The following is a 16,305-nucleotide window of genomic DNA, read 5'->3' as shown; positions in this document are numbered from 1 at the left end:
TTTTTTTGCCAAGGTGTCTCTCACGTGTTTTTTTTCTTGTTTTTCTTGGAAGGAAAACAATAACAAAAAAAAGAAGCAATAAAAAAAAAAAAAAAAAGAATCCCATAATAACAATAATTATAACCATAAAAAAAAAAAGAGAGAGAGGCAAAGCAAAACAACAACAACAATAACAACAAACACAACAAAGACCTCTAACTTACTTACATAATGATGTTTGGTCGCCCGCCGGCGCCGCAGGTGAACTGGGAGGGGATGTACTTTTACCAGCGGGTTCACCACCTCGTCGACCACGCGGCCGATTGGATGGTCTCGCGCCTCGACTGGTGGCTGCCGTCCATCGCGGCCGGCATGGCGCTCAGTCTCCTCATCCTCAGCGGCGACCCCATCGCGGAGGGCGGGGCGATGGTGCTCCCCACCCTCAGCCCCGTCGTGCGCACCCCCAGCTTTGGGCTGCAGCTGCCAGAGCGTGAGGGACAGGCACCAGAAGAGGAGGAGGAGGAGTTTTAGAGAAGGAGAGAAGAAGAAAAAGGGAAAAGGAAGGAGGAATATATATATATATATATATATATGGGGGGAGAGGAAGTATGAGGGAGAAGAAAGACGAAGAATAAAGATTTTTTTTTAGTTTAATTTTATCTTTTTTTTTATCGTCTTTCTTCTGGTTTTGCTTTCTTAACTCTTTATTCCTTTGTTGTTGTTTTTTTGTTTGTCTGTGGTGATACTGAATTTGGTCTCTAGCAAGATGGAGAAAGAAGGTGGTACAAAAAGGAAAGAAGAGTTTTTGCATCTATGCAATCTCCTCTCATTTCTTTCTTTCTTTCTTCTTTTTTTCTTTACTTCTGTGGTTTCACAGATTCTTTTTTTTTTTTTTGTGTGTGTGTGTGTGTTCCGCCACTCTGTCGTTGTCGTCATGTTGTATGCGGTTTGTGTTGTAATGATGCCACCTTGGGTGTGCGCTAGTAAGAATTTTTATTCTAACGTAAAAGAAAAAAAAAAACGAAAGAAAAGAGTTGCTCTTTATCTACATCAAATAATAGTGGTACACACCTCTTTATTTCCTTAAAAAAGCAAAAAAAGAAAAAAAAAAGAAATAGTAATCCATGTTTCTTTTATTTCTTAAATATGTTATGTATGCTTTATTTTCTTTTTCTTTTTTTTTTCCTTCAGTTGTGGCTAATTTTTCTTTTGGCCACTTTTTCCTGTTATTATTATTATTATTTTTTTTTATCCTCCGTTTAAGAAAGACGGGAAGAATAGTTCCCGACGAACAGACACAGAGAGATATATATATGTACACATACACATTCAAAAAAAGAAAAAAACATATAGATAGTGCAGAAATGAGTCTTGACGATGGGGGTGATGTACAAAAGCACGTGGCAATGGAGAACAGTAACAGTATGGAGTTGGACCCCATTGCAGTGAGAACAGGGATGAAACCCACAACAGAAGGTGAAATAGTGGAAATGATAGTGATTGATGAAGAAGCAATGATGAACAGTGAGAATGAAGGTTGCTGTTCTTTCTCGAAACGAGGGAAACTAACGTGGTGGTCTGCAATTATTATGGCATTGTATGTTATTGGTACATTAACCTCTATGATTGTAATTGCAGTCTCTTCTGCACATCGTCTCCCACCGCCTATATCAAGTAATACGCATGAGAATAGTAATGTGAGTAGAAATAGTGCCTTCACCTCTTGGCTTCCCTCATGTGAAGTGGTAAAAAGAGGTGAACCTTTTCAGTGTACAACATATGTGGATTGTGTGATGCTCAGTGGTTCTTGCGTTCCTTCAGATCTCTTAGAGACTATGCAGTGCCAGACTGTGGCTATGAATACCACAACATTCCGGCGTATGTGTGTATCGGTTGTCTGATACAAGAGAACTACATAGAGAGAGAGAGAGAAAGAGGAGAGGAGCGTTTGTGACTGTATGTGTGTGTGTGTGTGTGTGTGTGTGTGATTTTAGGGGTATTTATTTTTGTTGTTAATATGGACCCAATGATAACTAATCTCTCATGTTTATTTGCTTATTTCCTTTTGTTTTGCTTTATCATATGATTAAAAAATTTGCTTTTTCTTTTCAAATTGAACGGTGCGTTTTAATTACAAGTAGTGGTATTATTTCTATAACTAGGATAATAGTTGAGAACGAAATTTCTATGATGTTTTTTTTTTTTTCTTATCTTTTTTTTTTTCAGTGTATGTCTTGACACTTGCGTTCTTATTTCCTTGTCTCAATTTGTTTTGTGGTAACACACGTGTTTATATGTGTTTTTCCTTTATTATTATTATTATTATTATTATTATTATTATTATTATTTTTATTATTATTATTATTTTTGAGCCGTCCTCCCACGCCTGTTATATCGCTTCTACCCGTCTATATATATTATATATATATTTCTTCTCTCTCTTTATCATATTTATTGTTTATGATACCCTAAAAAAAAAAAAAAAGAAGAAACGGAAGAAAAAAGAAAAAGAATTGAAGAGCAACGGATAAAAAAGCACAATGAGTGATGAGAAAGACACACCGGTGCTGCAAGCCTTCACTGCTGCAGGTGGTGATGACAAGACATGCGTTCGCCTCTTTTCCCGTGGCTCCTCTACACCAGGTTGTTATGTGCTTGGTAGTTGGGCCACCTTCATTGCTCGCGAGTATATCAAATCCACTGCTGTACTGAAGAATTGGTCTGGATTGGATGTCGTTACGGTGAATGATACTATTGCAAAGGAAGTTATTCGAGATTGTCTGTTACGTCGTGGTGTCTCTGTGGAATATTATGAACGCTCGCCTGGTACTACACCGTATGTTTGTGTACAAAGAGGTTCACCTGGTCATATTGCTGATTTTGAGGCAACTCTTTTTTCTTTTGAGGATGCAGAAATTCAGTTAATGGCTACAGGTGCACTTGTGCTTGAGAATCGAGATGTTAACAGTGGAGGACAAGGTGTTCGTGTGGGATTTGCTGCAGTAAATACAACACTGAGGACGTTAACATATGCGGAATATCTTGATACTCTGCAACTAAACAGTCTTGATGCACTGATGGCACAATGTAATCTAAAGGAGCTAGTCTATTGTATCAGCCGTAGTGGTAATAGTAGAAGTAGTAATGGTGGAAGAGGAGATACCGTTCTTGAAGGACGAGAAGAATCATCACGAGCAGTTAAACAACTTTGTGAACGTGCGAATATCACTTACCGTGAATTATATAGGGAAGGAAATGAACTTTTCTCCAAAGACCAAGAAAAACAACAACCTATGAGACATGAAAGTGGTATAGTAAAAGGAAATTTGCTTAATGTACTTGGAGATATTCTTCGTATACCAGAAGATCGATTTGCCCTTTCTAATTCTCCATTGGCATCACGTGCGCTTGAACAACTTTTACCTTTGGTATTAGATCCTTTTGATTCTATAAATCATCATGCTTTTTATTTAAAACATACAATTCCTTCTACTTTTATGAAATTGGATGCTGCCGCAATTCAAGCTTTACATATTGTTCATCAAAAACCAGAAGCTCGAGGATCACTTCCTACTTCTGTTTATTCATGGTTAAATCGCTGTGCCACTGGTATGGGATCAAGAATGATGCGACAATGGTTACTACAACCACTACGCAATGTTGAAGATATTAATCAACGATTAACTCTTGTGGAAATAATGGTGGAAAATCCTATTCTACGTGATACACTTCTTTTACAAGTTTTGCGACGATGTAGTGATATGGATCGATTAAATCGAAAACTTCAACGTCGTACTATTGCTTTAAAAGATATGCAATCTATTCTTAATTTTGTTAATACAATCCCTCAAGCAATACAAGTACTTCGAATGTATCAAGGAGGACGCAATAGTAAATTACTTATGGATGAATATATTGCTCCTTTAGAGGATATTAATGAACATCTCACAAATTTACGTACCCTTATAGATGCTACTGTAGATCTCTCAGATGAAAATATCGCTCGTATAAATCCTGAGTTTGATGATGATCTAATTACATTGGAAGAACAAAGAAAAAAACTTTCTAAAACTATTGAAGAAGAACATAGACGTACAATGAAACAATATCAATGGACAGAAAAACAATTAAAATGTGAGTATCATTCATCTTATGGGTACGTTTTTCGTGTAACACGTAAAGAAGATCAACAAGTACGAACAAATAAAGAACTTATTACAGTGAGTACATCTAAAGATGGTGTACGTTTTGTATCAAAACATTTATCTTTATTGAGTGAACAATATAGGGGTATTCGTAAAGATTATGATATTCGTCAACAGGAGCTTAAACAGAAACTTGTAGAAACGGTTGTGACGTATTTACCTGTTCTTGATGATGCTAAAGAGTTAATTGCTGCCTTAGATGTTTTTGTAGCATGGGCATTAGTGGTAAAAGATTCACCACGACCTATGGTTCGACCAACTGTTCATCCTCCTTCTAATGAGGAAGGAATAAGTAATGGAAGTAATGAGGATGGTAGTGGAAATCTTCTTACCTTAATAGATGTCCGTCACCCACTTGTTGAACTTCGTCAACCTAGCTACACACCTAACACGGTACATCTTACCAATAATGCGAATGCCCTTATTATTACAGGTCCCAATATGGGTGGTAAATCCACTTTTATGCGTAGTGTTGGTATATCGGTTGTACTTGCGCAGGCGGGTTGTTTTGTGCCGGCCTCCTCCGCCTCTGTGGTGGTGCGGGATGCCGTTCTCTGCCGGGTGGGGGCGACGGACCACCTCGCGCAGGGCCTCTCGACCTTCATGCTGGAGATGCTGGAGTCCGCGGCCCTCCTCGCCGCCGCCACCCCCAGCGCCCTCGCCATCGTGGACGAACTCGGGCGCGGCACCTCCACTTATGATGGATTCGGCCTCGCCTGGGCCATCGCTCAGGCAGTCGCCGTGAAGGCAAGAGCCGCTTTACTCTTCTCCACACACTTTCACGAAATGACGCAACTCGCAGGGCAACATGCAAATGTGCGGAATGTGCACTTTGGGGCGGACGTGGATGCAAGTAATAATGGGACACTGCGCTTTTCATACAAACTGGAACCAGGACCGTGTGGACGTAGTTACGGCTTGTATGTGGCCCAACTCGCTAATCTTCCAGAGGAGGTGGTGCAGGCGGCCAAACAAAAAGCCGCAGAATTGGAAGATTTTGAACAGGATGAAGAACAACAACGGGCCCATGCACGTCTCGCTTCTGCATCTCCACAGATAACGGATAGAGTCACGTATTACGCGAAACGCATTCGTGAGTTAGAGAACGGTAACAAGGCTGCTGGTGAAGACAATGAGTTGGCACGACAGCAGCTGCGTCTCGAAATTCAGCAGGATCCGTTAGTGTCCCCACTCTTTGGGAACTAAAAAGAAAAAGAAAAGGGATAAAATTATTATTTGTTTTCTTTTATTATTTCCCATTACATTTGAAATTTTTTTCTTCGTCGTTAAGAAATATATATATTCTAATTTTTGCTGTTTATGTTGCCGCGAAACTATGCTACTGCAGATACATTCCATAGAAAGAAAGAAGAAAACTAAAAAAAAAAAAAAATGAACCATATAATACATACATATACATATATATATATATATATAGAGAGAGAGAGAGAGAAATAGTGAGAGGGATGGTGCGCCTGTTCTTGTTATTTCTCAACCCTTTATACATTGAATACAATGTGAGGGACAATAAAGAGAAGTGTTTTGGGTTATCAATGAGAAGAATAAACTGAAAAGTAAAAGACGCTGTTTCTTGTATGAAAAAAAAAAAAAAATAGGCATATATATGTTTCTCTGTTTTAGTTTCTGTTTAGATTCAAATTGTCTCACCAAATTTGTCTTTGTTTTCCATTTATAATTTTTTTTTTTCTTTTCTTACTTATTTATTTTCCGTCGTTAAAACAAGGCGAAAGGAAAACGTACAAAAGGGCGTGGAAAGTGACCAAAAGTGAGTTTATTATTATTATTATTATTTTTTTTTTTTTTCGTTTAGGTGTGGGATTTTTTATTGTTTTATTTTATTATTTGAACGGATATATATATATAAGGAGAAAGAAAAAAGAAAAAATGATAAAGCGTTTTGTCTTTCAGCCTCCAGGTCCATTACCGTCAATAGATTTAATGAGACGTTGGAATTTGATGTCTATTGCAAGTGAGGGAGAAGCAAATATTTACTATATACACATCCGGTGTCCTGCATCAGCAGTTACTGTTGCAGAAAGAGAAGAAACCCTTACTATTCTTTATAGTCATGGTAATGCAGAAGACTTGGGTTCATGCCATGAGGGGTTACGACTTCTCTCACATGCAATTGGTGTTGATATTATTGTATATGACTACTGTGGCTATGGTTTTTCCAAGGCGGAGGGTAGATGCGCTCCAACCGAAAAAAGTGTTTACAAGGATGCAGATGTCATGTATACTGAACTAACAGAACGTTTACATATTTCTCCACATCGTATTATTCTTATGGGTCGTTCAATGGGAGGAGGACCTGCCTGCTATTTGGCGCAGAAACATCATTCCAGCATTGGTGGACTTATTCTGTTGTCAACTTTCACCTCATGTTTGGGAGCTGTGAGGTGTTCCTTTTTGAGGTATTTGTTTGTTAAAGATATGTTTCCCAATAAAAAGTTTCTTAAAAAAGTAAATGATTGCCCAGTACTTTTATTACATGGGAAAAAAGATGAGGTGGTGTCATTTAGCTGTGCCGAAAAATTGTTAAAAACGGTTAAAAAAGCACAACGAGTTCGTAAGAATGAATCAAACGTATATCACCATTGGTTTGATGAGTGCAAACATAATGATATCGAAATTAAAAGTCTAGATAAATTGATAAATGTGATTTCACTTTTTACAAATTCTGTTTCTGGTTACCGTAGTACAAGGGAACCTGTCAGCTGATAAGATAGTTAGATAGAAGATATTGTCTGTACATATATTTCTGGGATTGTATACCTATATGAATTTTCTTTCTTTCTTTGTTATGAGTCTATTAGTAATTTTGATACCTGCATTTTCTCCGTTTAACTGTCTTGTAACTTGTTATACGGTGGTTAAATCCTCTTGTATTTACTCTCTTCTCTTACTGAGTTTATTACTCTATATTGATATAAAAAAAAAAAAAGATAAATATTTCTCACCATATCTTATTTTTCTTTTCATTACTACTTATTTTGCTTAATTATGTGGAAGGTGCAAAGACCAAACAGATATATATATATATATATATATATATATTATATGTATTACTATTATTATTATTGTTATTATATATTTTATTTTTATATTTTTATTTATTTTTTTTTTTATTTACTTATTTATTTCAGTTCTTAGACGAGTTATATATTAGTATTTAGACGGGATAAGTGTAGAGAGTGGTAAAAAGGAAAAAGAAAAAAAAAGAAAAACGATAAGAATATATATATATTCTTCCTATTTAAAGGGAAAATAAACAAAAGGGGATGATACCCCAGACTATTCGACGATGGGGGCCAAGCGGAGAGTCGGTTCTCTCGCCACCCGCGCGAGGCGGCCGAGGACGAGCCCAGCCGGGCGGAACGGGACTCCCCGCCCTCCCAAAGGCGAGGACGACAACAGTGGGAAGTCGGCCCCCCGCAAGACAAGGAGTGGCTCCCTCACGCGTAGACCTCATGATTATCGCACAGGACGAAGAGGATGTCATGGAGGAAGAAGAACAGGAAATGACAAATCATACTGATCACCGCGACGGAGATGATGCAGATGTGGAATCAAACTCACTTGATTCACTTTCCTCATCATCGAGTACATACATGCGGCATCACCGTTATGAGGACCCATACACCGCCTACCAACTAATCTCAGATCCATATGACCGACATCGCGAGATTGAGCGGCAGCAACGTTTCATCAGCGACTGTAAGAGACTCGGTCGACCATTCATTCCAAGTGGTGGTCGGGCGCTGGAGAGACCAACACGGTATTTACTGGGGGACTGCGTTGCCGCTCTTTACCGTACAGTGGCACGAGACTGGGCGGAGACCGACCCGATGGTTATCTCCACCGCGGAAGATCTCGTTGTGGTTTATATGAAGCGAAACCGGGTACGCAACACAGGAACACTATTGCGTTATATGAATGCATCACTTAAACGAAGTGAAGCGGTACGAACGTTTGGTTTACAGAAGGTTCCTGAGGGTTGGGATGTCCTTACAGATGATGGTTACATTATGTACACCTTTAAGCCACCATGGGTGCGGCAGCGTCGGTTTCTCCCTGATCAAATTGTTGTGCGGAAAGCACATTGAAACATATTTAGAATCATTAGTTCCCTAGATCCACTCTAGAAGCTTTCGTACTCGTGGTCTAGTGCACTATTTGAGTTAGTCTATTTATTTATTTATTTATTTATTTATTTATTTATTTATTATTATTTATTTATTATTTATTATCCGTGAGAAAAATATTATTTGAACATGATCGGAAATAGAAGAAGAGGGAAAGTCAATTTTAGATATTATTGTTACGTTACAGACAGACTCCATGTTATTTTTTCTTGACGTAACGATGCCACAAGTACGAGTAATGTTAACTTTTTGTAGGCTCCTTTCCATAATCTTTTGTCATTTCCTTTGTATCTCAATTGCTACAGTTGTATATTCCACAGACAAGAAGGTGTTTCGTCTGCATCGTTTATTATTATTATTATTATTATTATTATTATTATTATTATTATTATTATTATTATTATTTACTATTATTATTAGTGCTTGCGTCTTGTAAAGACTGAAGACGAAAGGAAAGAGAGTCATCTCTTCTGGTGTTGTGTGAGTGTGTGTTTTAATGCTATGCTCTGTATTATTTATGTGTATTTCTAAATTGTGTACCTTATTCTTCTTCTTCTTTGACTTCTTAATCCTTCTTTAAGGCCCCGCCTATGAATCCTGATGCGCGGCCGTTCATCCCCACGTTTGCCCGCTCCAAAACTGAACGCCAAATATATAGCCGTGCTGCGTTAAAAGATATTGAACTCTCAGTTATTGAGAATATTCGTTCGGCTTCTTTGGCGAAGATAAAATCCATTCCACCTGCCCCAGTGAACTTCGTCAGTCTTGTAAAACTCCCCAGTGCTCTTGAGTTTCTTAATGTGGACCATGTAGTAACACTCGTTAAAGGTAAAGAGTGTAGTACAGATGCTGAAACACCTCTTTGGTGTTCGAAAGTTCAACCCAACGCTCTTAGTAGTAGCACTAGCAATATTTTACCACATTCCAATCAATGCCAACATGGTCTGGAAGCTTGTCCTATTATACAAGAAGTAATATCATCATCAGTACGACGGGCAGCATCTAGTCGTCTTGGGGCGGTAATGCTTCAATCTGGTGATGTTGTTTTGGGTCTTTTACAAATAGCACTTGTATTTGAAGCACGACAAAGTTCCCTTCGACTCCGTTTGCTGGCTGAACAACATCCTAATGTGCTTAATCTCATTAAGGAGTATCTGTGTGGTGAAGGTTACCATCTCCCACTTCCAAGTGTTACTGCCCACGAAGATTGGCAAACTCTTAATTCTATGTTAAAGTTTGACTGGATTCGTGATAATCGCACACGAATCTTTACAGAAATATCTAAACGTTGGAAAAAAAGACACACACAATTTGAACAATTTGTGTATTTTTTTGAATATCGTGATGATCGTCCAGTTCATCCTGTGAAAAACATGCTTACACACTCCACAACACCTGTTCTAGTTTCTATACTTTCTGGTGATGTGATGGCAGTAGTATTGCTCGCACGACTTGGCTTCTTTGTACCTCCAGATTATTACTGGGATATATTTTCATTTTTTGCTGAATCTTTGTTATCAATAAGAAGTGATGGGCAGATGTATAGCCTTATGCGACATCTTTGCCTACACCTCGCTGAACGACAACAAGCACTCCGTGGAGATGTATTTAACCCCATCCTTCCCCCTCAGAAGAAGTAATAACCGATCTTAGGATTATGAAGGAAAAAAAAAAATATATATGACCGAGTGTATTACAAAAATATGGAATGAAGGAAAAAAAAAAGAGATAATTCAAGTTATATGATTTAGTGGGGGAGGTGAGGAGAAGGGGTTTAATAGATCAAGTCACAACACGTTTAGGCGAAAGTGTTTTTTTTTTTTTTTTTTATCCTTGGTAATCTTGGTGACCACTGGAAGTTGTGTACTGATAAGTGCGATTTTATGCTTCTTCACTTTTTGGATAGAGTTGATGTTGCTTTTTGCCGCACATTATTGTTCTTACATCATTCCTTCTCAGTTCTCATATTAAGATTTTTTATTTTAATATGTTTTTTTTTGTTTGTTTTCCTTGTTGTGGTGTTCTTTTTTTCTTCTGCTGCCTACAGTTTTAACTTTTTGTTGTTCTTTTTTTTTTACATTTTCTTTGATTTTTTTTTCTACTCGTATTATACTCTTCGCTTTATAAAAAGAGAGGAAAAGAAAAAAAAAAAAAAAACGAAAGAGTCACCCTGCGTGTGTTTGCGTGAGAGAGACCTATAAATATAAATAGATAGATAGATAGATATAGGAAGAGAGAGAGAAAAAAAAAAAAAGAAATAGTGGTAAAATGCGGCAGTGGGCACATTCAGAGTTGGATTCCACACCATCGGGGCGCCCTTCAGGTAAGCGACGTCCACGTGTTATTGGCAGTCCATCCCTACAGGAACTCTCTGCTAACAACTTGCAGGTATTCCTTCGCTCACCAGGCAGCGGCGGTGTAGGCCGTGGTGATGATGACGATGACGAAAATGTCCCACGTGTGCGTCTCTCGCGACACATTCCGCAGCGTGAAGGAATGGACATGGCTGTTTCTTCCTACAATCTCACCACTACGGCAATGACAAAAACAACAAGCATAATAACACCCAACCCCATATCTACTATGCCAATAAACGGAGGAGGAGCAGGTGGTGGTGGAGGTAATGGAGCTAACGGAGGTGGACGTTCACTTCCTCTCTCTGCCACTACTTCTTACTCTAGTGCATTCTCAGAGTCCTTTGTTTCGGATGACTCATCCTATGCGACGTCCATTTATAACGAAGTCCTTGCTGAGCAGTTGAGTAGTGAGGGTACTCAAGGACATCGCAAGATTGGTGGTGATGTACTGCGTTTTGATAACACATGCGGTGTTTATAATCGTAAAGGATTACTGAAATCTGGTGTTGCTATTAGTAGTAGTAATGGTGGTGGTGGTGGTGGTGGTGGTGCTATATCATCTCACAGTGATGGTAGAGGTAACTCCTATGAACGAGGTGGTGGAAGAATTCTGGGTCATACTTCTGACTCAAGACTGTTTGATAGTTCTCCTACAGGGAGAGCGCTTATGTTAAAACGTCTAAAACCTTGTAAATCGGTACCACAGCGAGTGCTTTTCACTAATCCAGAGAGGGTTCTTGATGCACCGGAATTTCCAGTAGACGCCTCCCAACTTCTTCACTGGGGAACTAATAATAAACTCATTATAGGGCTTAAAAATTGCCTTTATGGATGGAATTCTGAGACTACTCAGGCTTCTAGAATTGTTCAACTGCAGGAAAATATGCAAATTCGAGCAGTTCATTGGCTACACAAATGTACATGTACTGCACTTGTCTTGGATGAAGGTACAACTGCGATTTATGACTGTCGTCGAGAGGAGTTTTTACGAACACTGCGTGTACAACTTCCATCTGGGGCAGAGTTTACTCATCTCGCTGTGAATGGTCCCCTTCTCGCTATTGGCAGCAGTACAGCCTGTGGTGGTGTGTACGTATTCGATCTCCGAGCGAAACAGGCCCTCATTTCAGTTTATGAAGGCCACACCAGTGGCATCACCTCTCTTAACTATTGTACACAAGAGCCCTTTTATTTGGCTTCAGGAGGAGCAGAAGGTGCGGTACGTGTGTGGGACGCGCGGCGTAGTAGCTGTCCACGCTATGCCTTTGATAAAGTCCACCGCGGCTCCGTAAATTCTATTCTGTGGAATCCCGATAAGCGCAGTAAGATGTACACTGGAGGACAAGATGGTATGTTGTGCTACGTTGATACACACGCACCCATGACAAATCTGTCATCAGCGATGCGAGGTGATGATGAGGGGACAAACACAGACACACATTCTATTGTACGAGCTATTAACACGCTATATCCCATTACCGGTATTGTATCACCGCCAGGAGTAGGGGAATTGTCAACATCACATCGAGGGAGTGGACAAATTCAGGTTCGCAACACCAATAAATTTCACCTTATCGGCACACTCAGTTCACCAAATTGTGAGGCGAGCATTTCCTGCATGACACTCGCACCTGATATGGAAAGAATTTGTGCTGCACAAGATGAGACATTGAAGTTTTGGCGTGTGTTTGGTCCAGCCGTGCCATTAAAACGAACTAAAAGCGCCACACCCCCGCCGCCGGTTTCACTGCTGGAAGAGGAGCTTCGATAGATGTTCTTAACGGATATGTCAATAAACCCCCACCTCCACATATGTTGTTTATGCATAAAGGAAAAAAAAAAAAAAGAAATTGTGTATTGTGTTTATCATGTACCTTCTTATTATCTTTGTTATTGCGTTTTTGTAACCTTCTTTTTTTTTTTTTAGATGCGATACTATCTCTGCACCATCCCTACCTTTTCTTTTCTTTTTTGTCAATGAAAGAGACATACATCCAGACTGAGCACATAATTCTTAACTTTATTTTGTGTGCTCACTAGATCCATACCCCCACTCTTATTTCACCTGTACACACTCTACAATTATCTTCATAACCACAACTGCGTGTCAGTCAATTGAATATTCTCGCATAAACTGCCGAACCCAATAATGCTATTTCAAACGACTAACAAATACTGTAAAAAGAAAAAAAAAACAAAGAATAGAAAAATAAAAAGAAGAGTCACTAAGCAGCTATGCGAGTTTTTCACACGCCAATAAAGACTATTTTAAACTTCTGCAAATGTGGTAATGAGTAGAATATTAAAAAAAATATATATATATATATATATATATATATATATATGTATGTATATGCCGATCCTAAGCGTACATCTCTAAACTAAAGACTCCTTATTTGTTTTTTGTTTTTAATATGTTAGTACAAGCTTTCGCATAAAGAAAAATATTAGTCACAGAGTAAAATGTAACCGTCTTCGCACGTATAACCAACTGTACAGAAATATGTAACTGTCGAAATACATGTAACATTTCTGTGTGTTGTTATTGTGAGTACGTTTTTAAAGGTGCTTCACGAACACGATAATTAAAAAAGTACTTTATCCTAATTACAAACGTAACTCGGTCAACAAGAAAAGAAAAAACTCACGGATACAATGTGGTGAAGAAAAACCACCACAACGTGAGATTAACACTACATCAAGAAATCCCACATACAATTGCATTCACCTCATAATAACTCAATCTCGTTATCATCAAAAACAAACTACCACGATACAAAAACCAAAACCTGCTTCACATCTTATTACGAAAAAATGTAATTTAATAACACCGCATATATGCCATTTTTAAAGGGGGGGAAAAAAAAAACGTTATCCGTACACAATATCACAAGAAATCAACACATTCCCCTACCATCAAGTAAAAATATGAATAGTAAATATTATTTACTACACAATGGAATGGCACCCACTACTTTTTTTTCTTATTTTCCCCTTTTTTTTTGGTAAAGAAAATGTTATACACCTGACCCTATTATGATTATTATTGTTTTTATTATTATTATTATTATTATTATTATTATTATTATTATTATTAATTATTGTCTATCTGTCACGTCTGTGTGTCCTTGTGCCGCCCTCTCTCACTCTGCCATTGGCAGGACAAAGAGAGAAGGTAGGGCCTCTTGTTGTTGTTGTTGTTGCTATTATTCTTTCTTTTTTGCTGCTACTGCCGCTCGCGATACACCTGGTCCCTTCTCTCTCCCTTTTTTTTTTCTTTTTTGTTTTGGTGACTGTTTCATTTCTCGCTTGCACCACTTGCCCCCCCAGCATTCGTAAAGCTTTTTGCCTCTAACAGGAAACAAATTACAAACACAGCATAATCCCCGATAAACCATAAAAAATGGCGGAGACGTTCGCATTCCAGGCTGAGATTAATCAGCTGATGAGCCTGATAATTAACACCTTCTATTCAAATAAGGAAATTTTTCTGCGTGAATTGATCAGCAATGCGTCTGATGCGTGTGACAAGATCCGTTACCAAAGCCTGACGAACCCGGCGGTGCTCGGCGATGAGCCACACCTCCGCATTCGTGTGATCCCCGACAAGACAAACAAGACGCTGACGGTGGAGGATACCGGTATTGGTATGACCAAGGCGGATTTGGTGAACAATCTGGGTACCATTGCACGCTCCGGTACAAAGGCCTTTATGGAGGCGCTTGAGGCAGGTGGTGATATGAGCATGATCGGTCAGTTCGGTGTTGGGTTCTACTCGGCCTACCTTGTGGCGGACCGCGTGACTGTTGTGTCGAAGAACAACGACGACGATGCGTACATGTGGGAGTCATCTGCCGGTGGTACGTTCACTGTGACAGCTGTTCCAGACTGCGACCTGAAGCGTGGCACACGCATCATCCTGCACCTGAAGGAGGACCAGCAGGAGTACCTGGAGGAGCGACGCCTCAAGGACCTCATCAAGAAGCACTCAGAGTTCATTGGCTACGACATTGAGCTGCTGGTGGAGAAGACCACAGAGAAGGAGGTGACAGATGAGGATGAGGACGAGGAGGCGGCAGCCAAGAAAGAGGGTGAGGATGGTGAGGAGCCAAAGGTGGAGGAGGTCAAGGACGATGAGGAGGGGGAAAAGAAGAAGAAGACCAAGAAGGTGAAGGAGGTGACGCAGGAGTTTGTGGTGCAGAACAAGCACAAGCCGCTCTGGACACGCGACCCGAAGGATGTGACGAAGGAGGAGTACGCCGCCTTTTACAAGGCCATCTCGAACGACTGGGAGGAGCCTCTGGCAACAAAACACTTTTCTGTGGAGGGCCAGTTGGAGTTCCGCGCAATCCTCTTTGTGCCGAAGCGTGCACCATTTGACATGTTCGAGCCGAGCAAGAAGCGCAACAACATTAAGCTGTACGTGCGCCGCGTGTTCATTATGGACAACTGCGAGGACCTGTGCCCCGAGTGGCTCGGCTTCGTGCGCGGTGTTGTGGACAGCGAGGACCTCCCGCTCAACATCTCTCGTGAAAACCTGCAGCAGAACAAGATCCTCAAGGTGATTCGAAAGAACATCGTGAAGAAGGCGATGGAACTGTTCGAGGAGATCGCAGAGAACAAGGAGGACTACAAGAAGTTCTACGAGCAGTTCGGAAAGAACATCAAGCTTGGTATCCATGAAGACAGTGCAAACCGCAAGAAGCTGATGGAACTGTTGCGCTTCTACAGCTCGGAGTCTGGAGAGGAGATGACAACACTGAAGGACTACGTCACGCGCATGAAGGAGGGGCAGAAGTGCATCTACTATGTGACTGGTGACAGCAAGAAGAAGCTGGAGACCTCCCCATTCATTGAGCAGGCGCGGCGCCGCGGGTTTGAGGTGCTCTTCATGACGGAGCCCATTGATGAGTACGTTATGCAGCAGGTGAAGGACTTCGAAGACAAGAAGTTCGCATGCCTGACAAAGGAAGGCGTCCACTTTGAGGAGTCCGAGGAGGAGAAGAAGCAGCGGGAGGAGGAGAAGGCATCCTTCGAGCGGCTGTGCAAGACGATGAAAGAGGTGTTGGGAGACAAGGTGGAGAAGGTCGTGGTCTCGGAGCGCCTGGCAACGTCACCTTGCATTCTCGTGACGTCAGAGTTTGGCTGGAGTGCGCACATGGAGCAGATCATGCGCAACCAGGCCCTGCGCGACTCGAGCATGTCCGCGTACATGATGTCAAAGAAAACAATGGAGATCAACCCGTCACACCCCATCGTGAAGGAGCTCAAGCGTCGTGTGGAGGCAGACGAAAACGACAAAGCGGTGAAGGATCTGGTGTTCCTCCTCTTCGACACCGCGCTCCTCACGTCTGGCTTTACGCTCGACGACCCCACCGCCTACGCTGACCGCATCCACCGTATGATCAAGCTGGGTCTCTCACTTGATGATGATGACGAAAACGAGGAAGAGAAGACAGCGGCACCCGCCACTGCAGCGCCCGTGGAGGCCACCGCCGGAACATCCAGCATGGAACAGGTCGACTAAGGCTATGTAGCCCACAAGAGCGTTTTTGGTTTTATTTCCCTTTTTCTTATTTTTCTCTTTTTTTTGGTAAA

General features: G+C 40.6%; 8 protein-coding genes across 8 annotated transcripts; all 8 read left to right on the top strand.

Moving 5' to 3' along the window:
- Positions 1 to 210: 210 nt before the first annotated feature.
- Positions 211 to 510, top strand: TM35_000082830 (putative variant surface glycoprotein; the record flags this gene model as incomplete). The annotated part of the gene is made up of 1 exon (XM_029024148.1): positions 211 to 510. One exon carries the CDS (start codon positions 211 to 213, stop codon positions 508 to 510), a length of 300 nt encoding a protein of 99 aa, XP_028884551.1.
- An 833-nt stretch (positions 511 to 1,343) lies between these two features.
- Positions 1,344 to 1,880, top strand: TM35_000082820 (uncharacterized protein; the record flags this gene model as incomplete). Its single annotated transcript, XM_029024147.1, has 1 exon — positions 1,344 to 1,880. One exon carries the CDS (start codon positions 1,344 to 1,346, stop codon positions 1,878 to 1,880), a length of 537 nt encoding a protein of 178 aa, XP_028884550.1.
- Positions 1,881 to 2,519: 639 nt separating this feature from the next.
- On the top strand, positions 2,520 to 5,390 carry TM35_000082810 (putative DNA mismatch repair protein MSH2; the record flags this gene model as incomplete). Its single annotated transcript, XM_029024146.1, has 1 exon — positions 2,520 to 5,390. The coding sequence occupies one exon, from the start codon at positions 2,520 to 2,522 to the stop codon at positions 5,388 to 5,390; it is 2,871 nt and encodes a 956-aa protein (XP_028884549.1).
- Positions 5,391 to 6,089: 699 nt separating this feature from the next.
- On the top strand, positions 6,090 to 6,926 carry TM35_000082800 (putative serine peptidase, putative,serine peptidase, clan SC, family S9D; the record flags this gene model as incomplete). Its single annotated transcript, XM_029024145.1, has 1 exon — positions 6,090 to 6,926. One exon carries the CDS (start codon positions 6,090 to 6,092, stop codon positions 6,924 to 6,926), a length of 837 nt encoding a protein of 278 aa, XP_028884548.1.
- A 560-nt stretch (positions 6,927 to 7,486) lies between these two features.
- Positions 7,487 to 8,311, top strand: TM35_000082790 (uncharacterized protein; the record flags this gene model as incomplete). The annotated part of the gene is made up of 1 exon (XM_029024144.1): positions 7,487 to 8,311. One exon carries the CDS (start codon positions 7,487 to 7,489, stop codon positions 8,309 to 8,311), a length of 825 nt encoding a protein of 274 aa, XP_028884547.1.
- Positions 8,312 to 8,940: 629 nt separating this feature from the next.
- TM35_000082780 (uncharacterized protein) lies at positions 8,941 to 9,990 on the top strand (the record flags this gene model as incomplete). Its single annotated transcript, XM_029024143.1, has 1 exon — positions 8,941 to 9,990. The coding sequence occupies one exon, from the start codon at positions 8,941 to 8,943 to the stop codon at positions 9,988 to 9,990; it is 1,050 nt and encodes a 349-aa protein (XP_028884546.1).
- Positions 9,991 to 10,618: 628 nt separating this feature from the next.
- On the top strand, positions 10,619 to 12,478 carry TM35_000082770 (putative WD40 repeat protein; the record flags this gene model as incomplete). The annotated part of the gene is made up of 1 exon (XM_029024142.1): positions 10,619 to 12,478. The coding sequence occupies one exon, from the start codon at positions 10,619 to 10,621 to the stop codon at positions 12,476 to 12,478; it is 1,860 nt and encodes a 619-aa protein (XP_028884545.1).
- Positions 12,479 to 14,110: 1,632 nt separating this feature from the next.
- Positions 14,111 to 16,234, top strand: TM35_000082760 (putative heat shock protein 85; the record flags this gene model as incomplete). The annotated part of the gene is made up of 1 exon (XM_029024141.1): positions 14,111 to 16,234. The coding sequence occupies one exon, from the start codon at positions 14,111 to 14,113 to the stop codon at positions 16,232 to 16,234; it is 2,124 nt and encodes a 707-aa protein (XP_028884544.1).
- Between the last annotated feature and the right edge of the window lie 71 nt (positions 16,235 to 16,305).

This window comes from Trypanosoma theileri (assembly GCF_002087225.1).
Source record: "Trypanosoma theileri isolate Edinburgh chromosome Unknown TM35_Tth_8_V1, whole genome shotgun sequence".
Classification (NCBI taxonomy): domain Eukaryota; phylum Euglenozoa; class Kinetoplastea; order Trypanosomatida; family Trypanosomatidae; genus Trypanosoma; species Trypanosoma theileri.
Note: the sequence above shows the minus strand (reverse complement) of the source record. Positions and strands in the feature narration are given on the sequence as shown.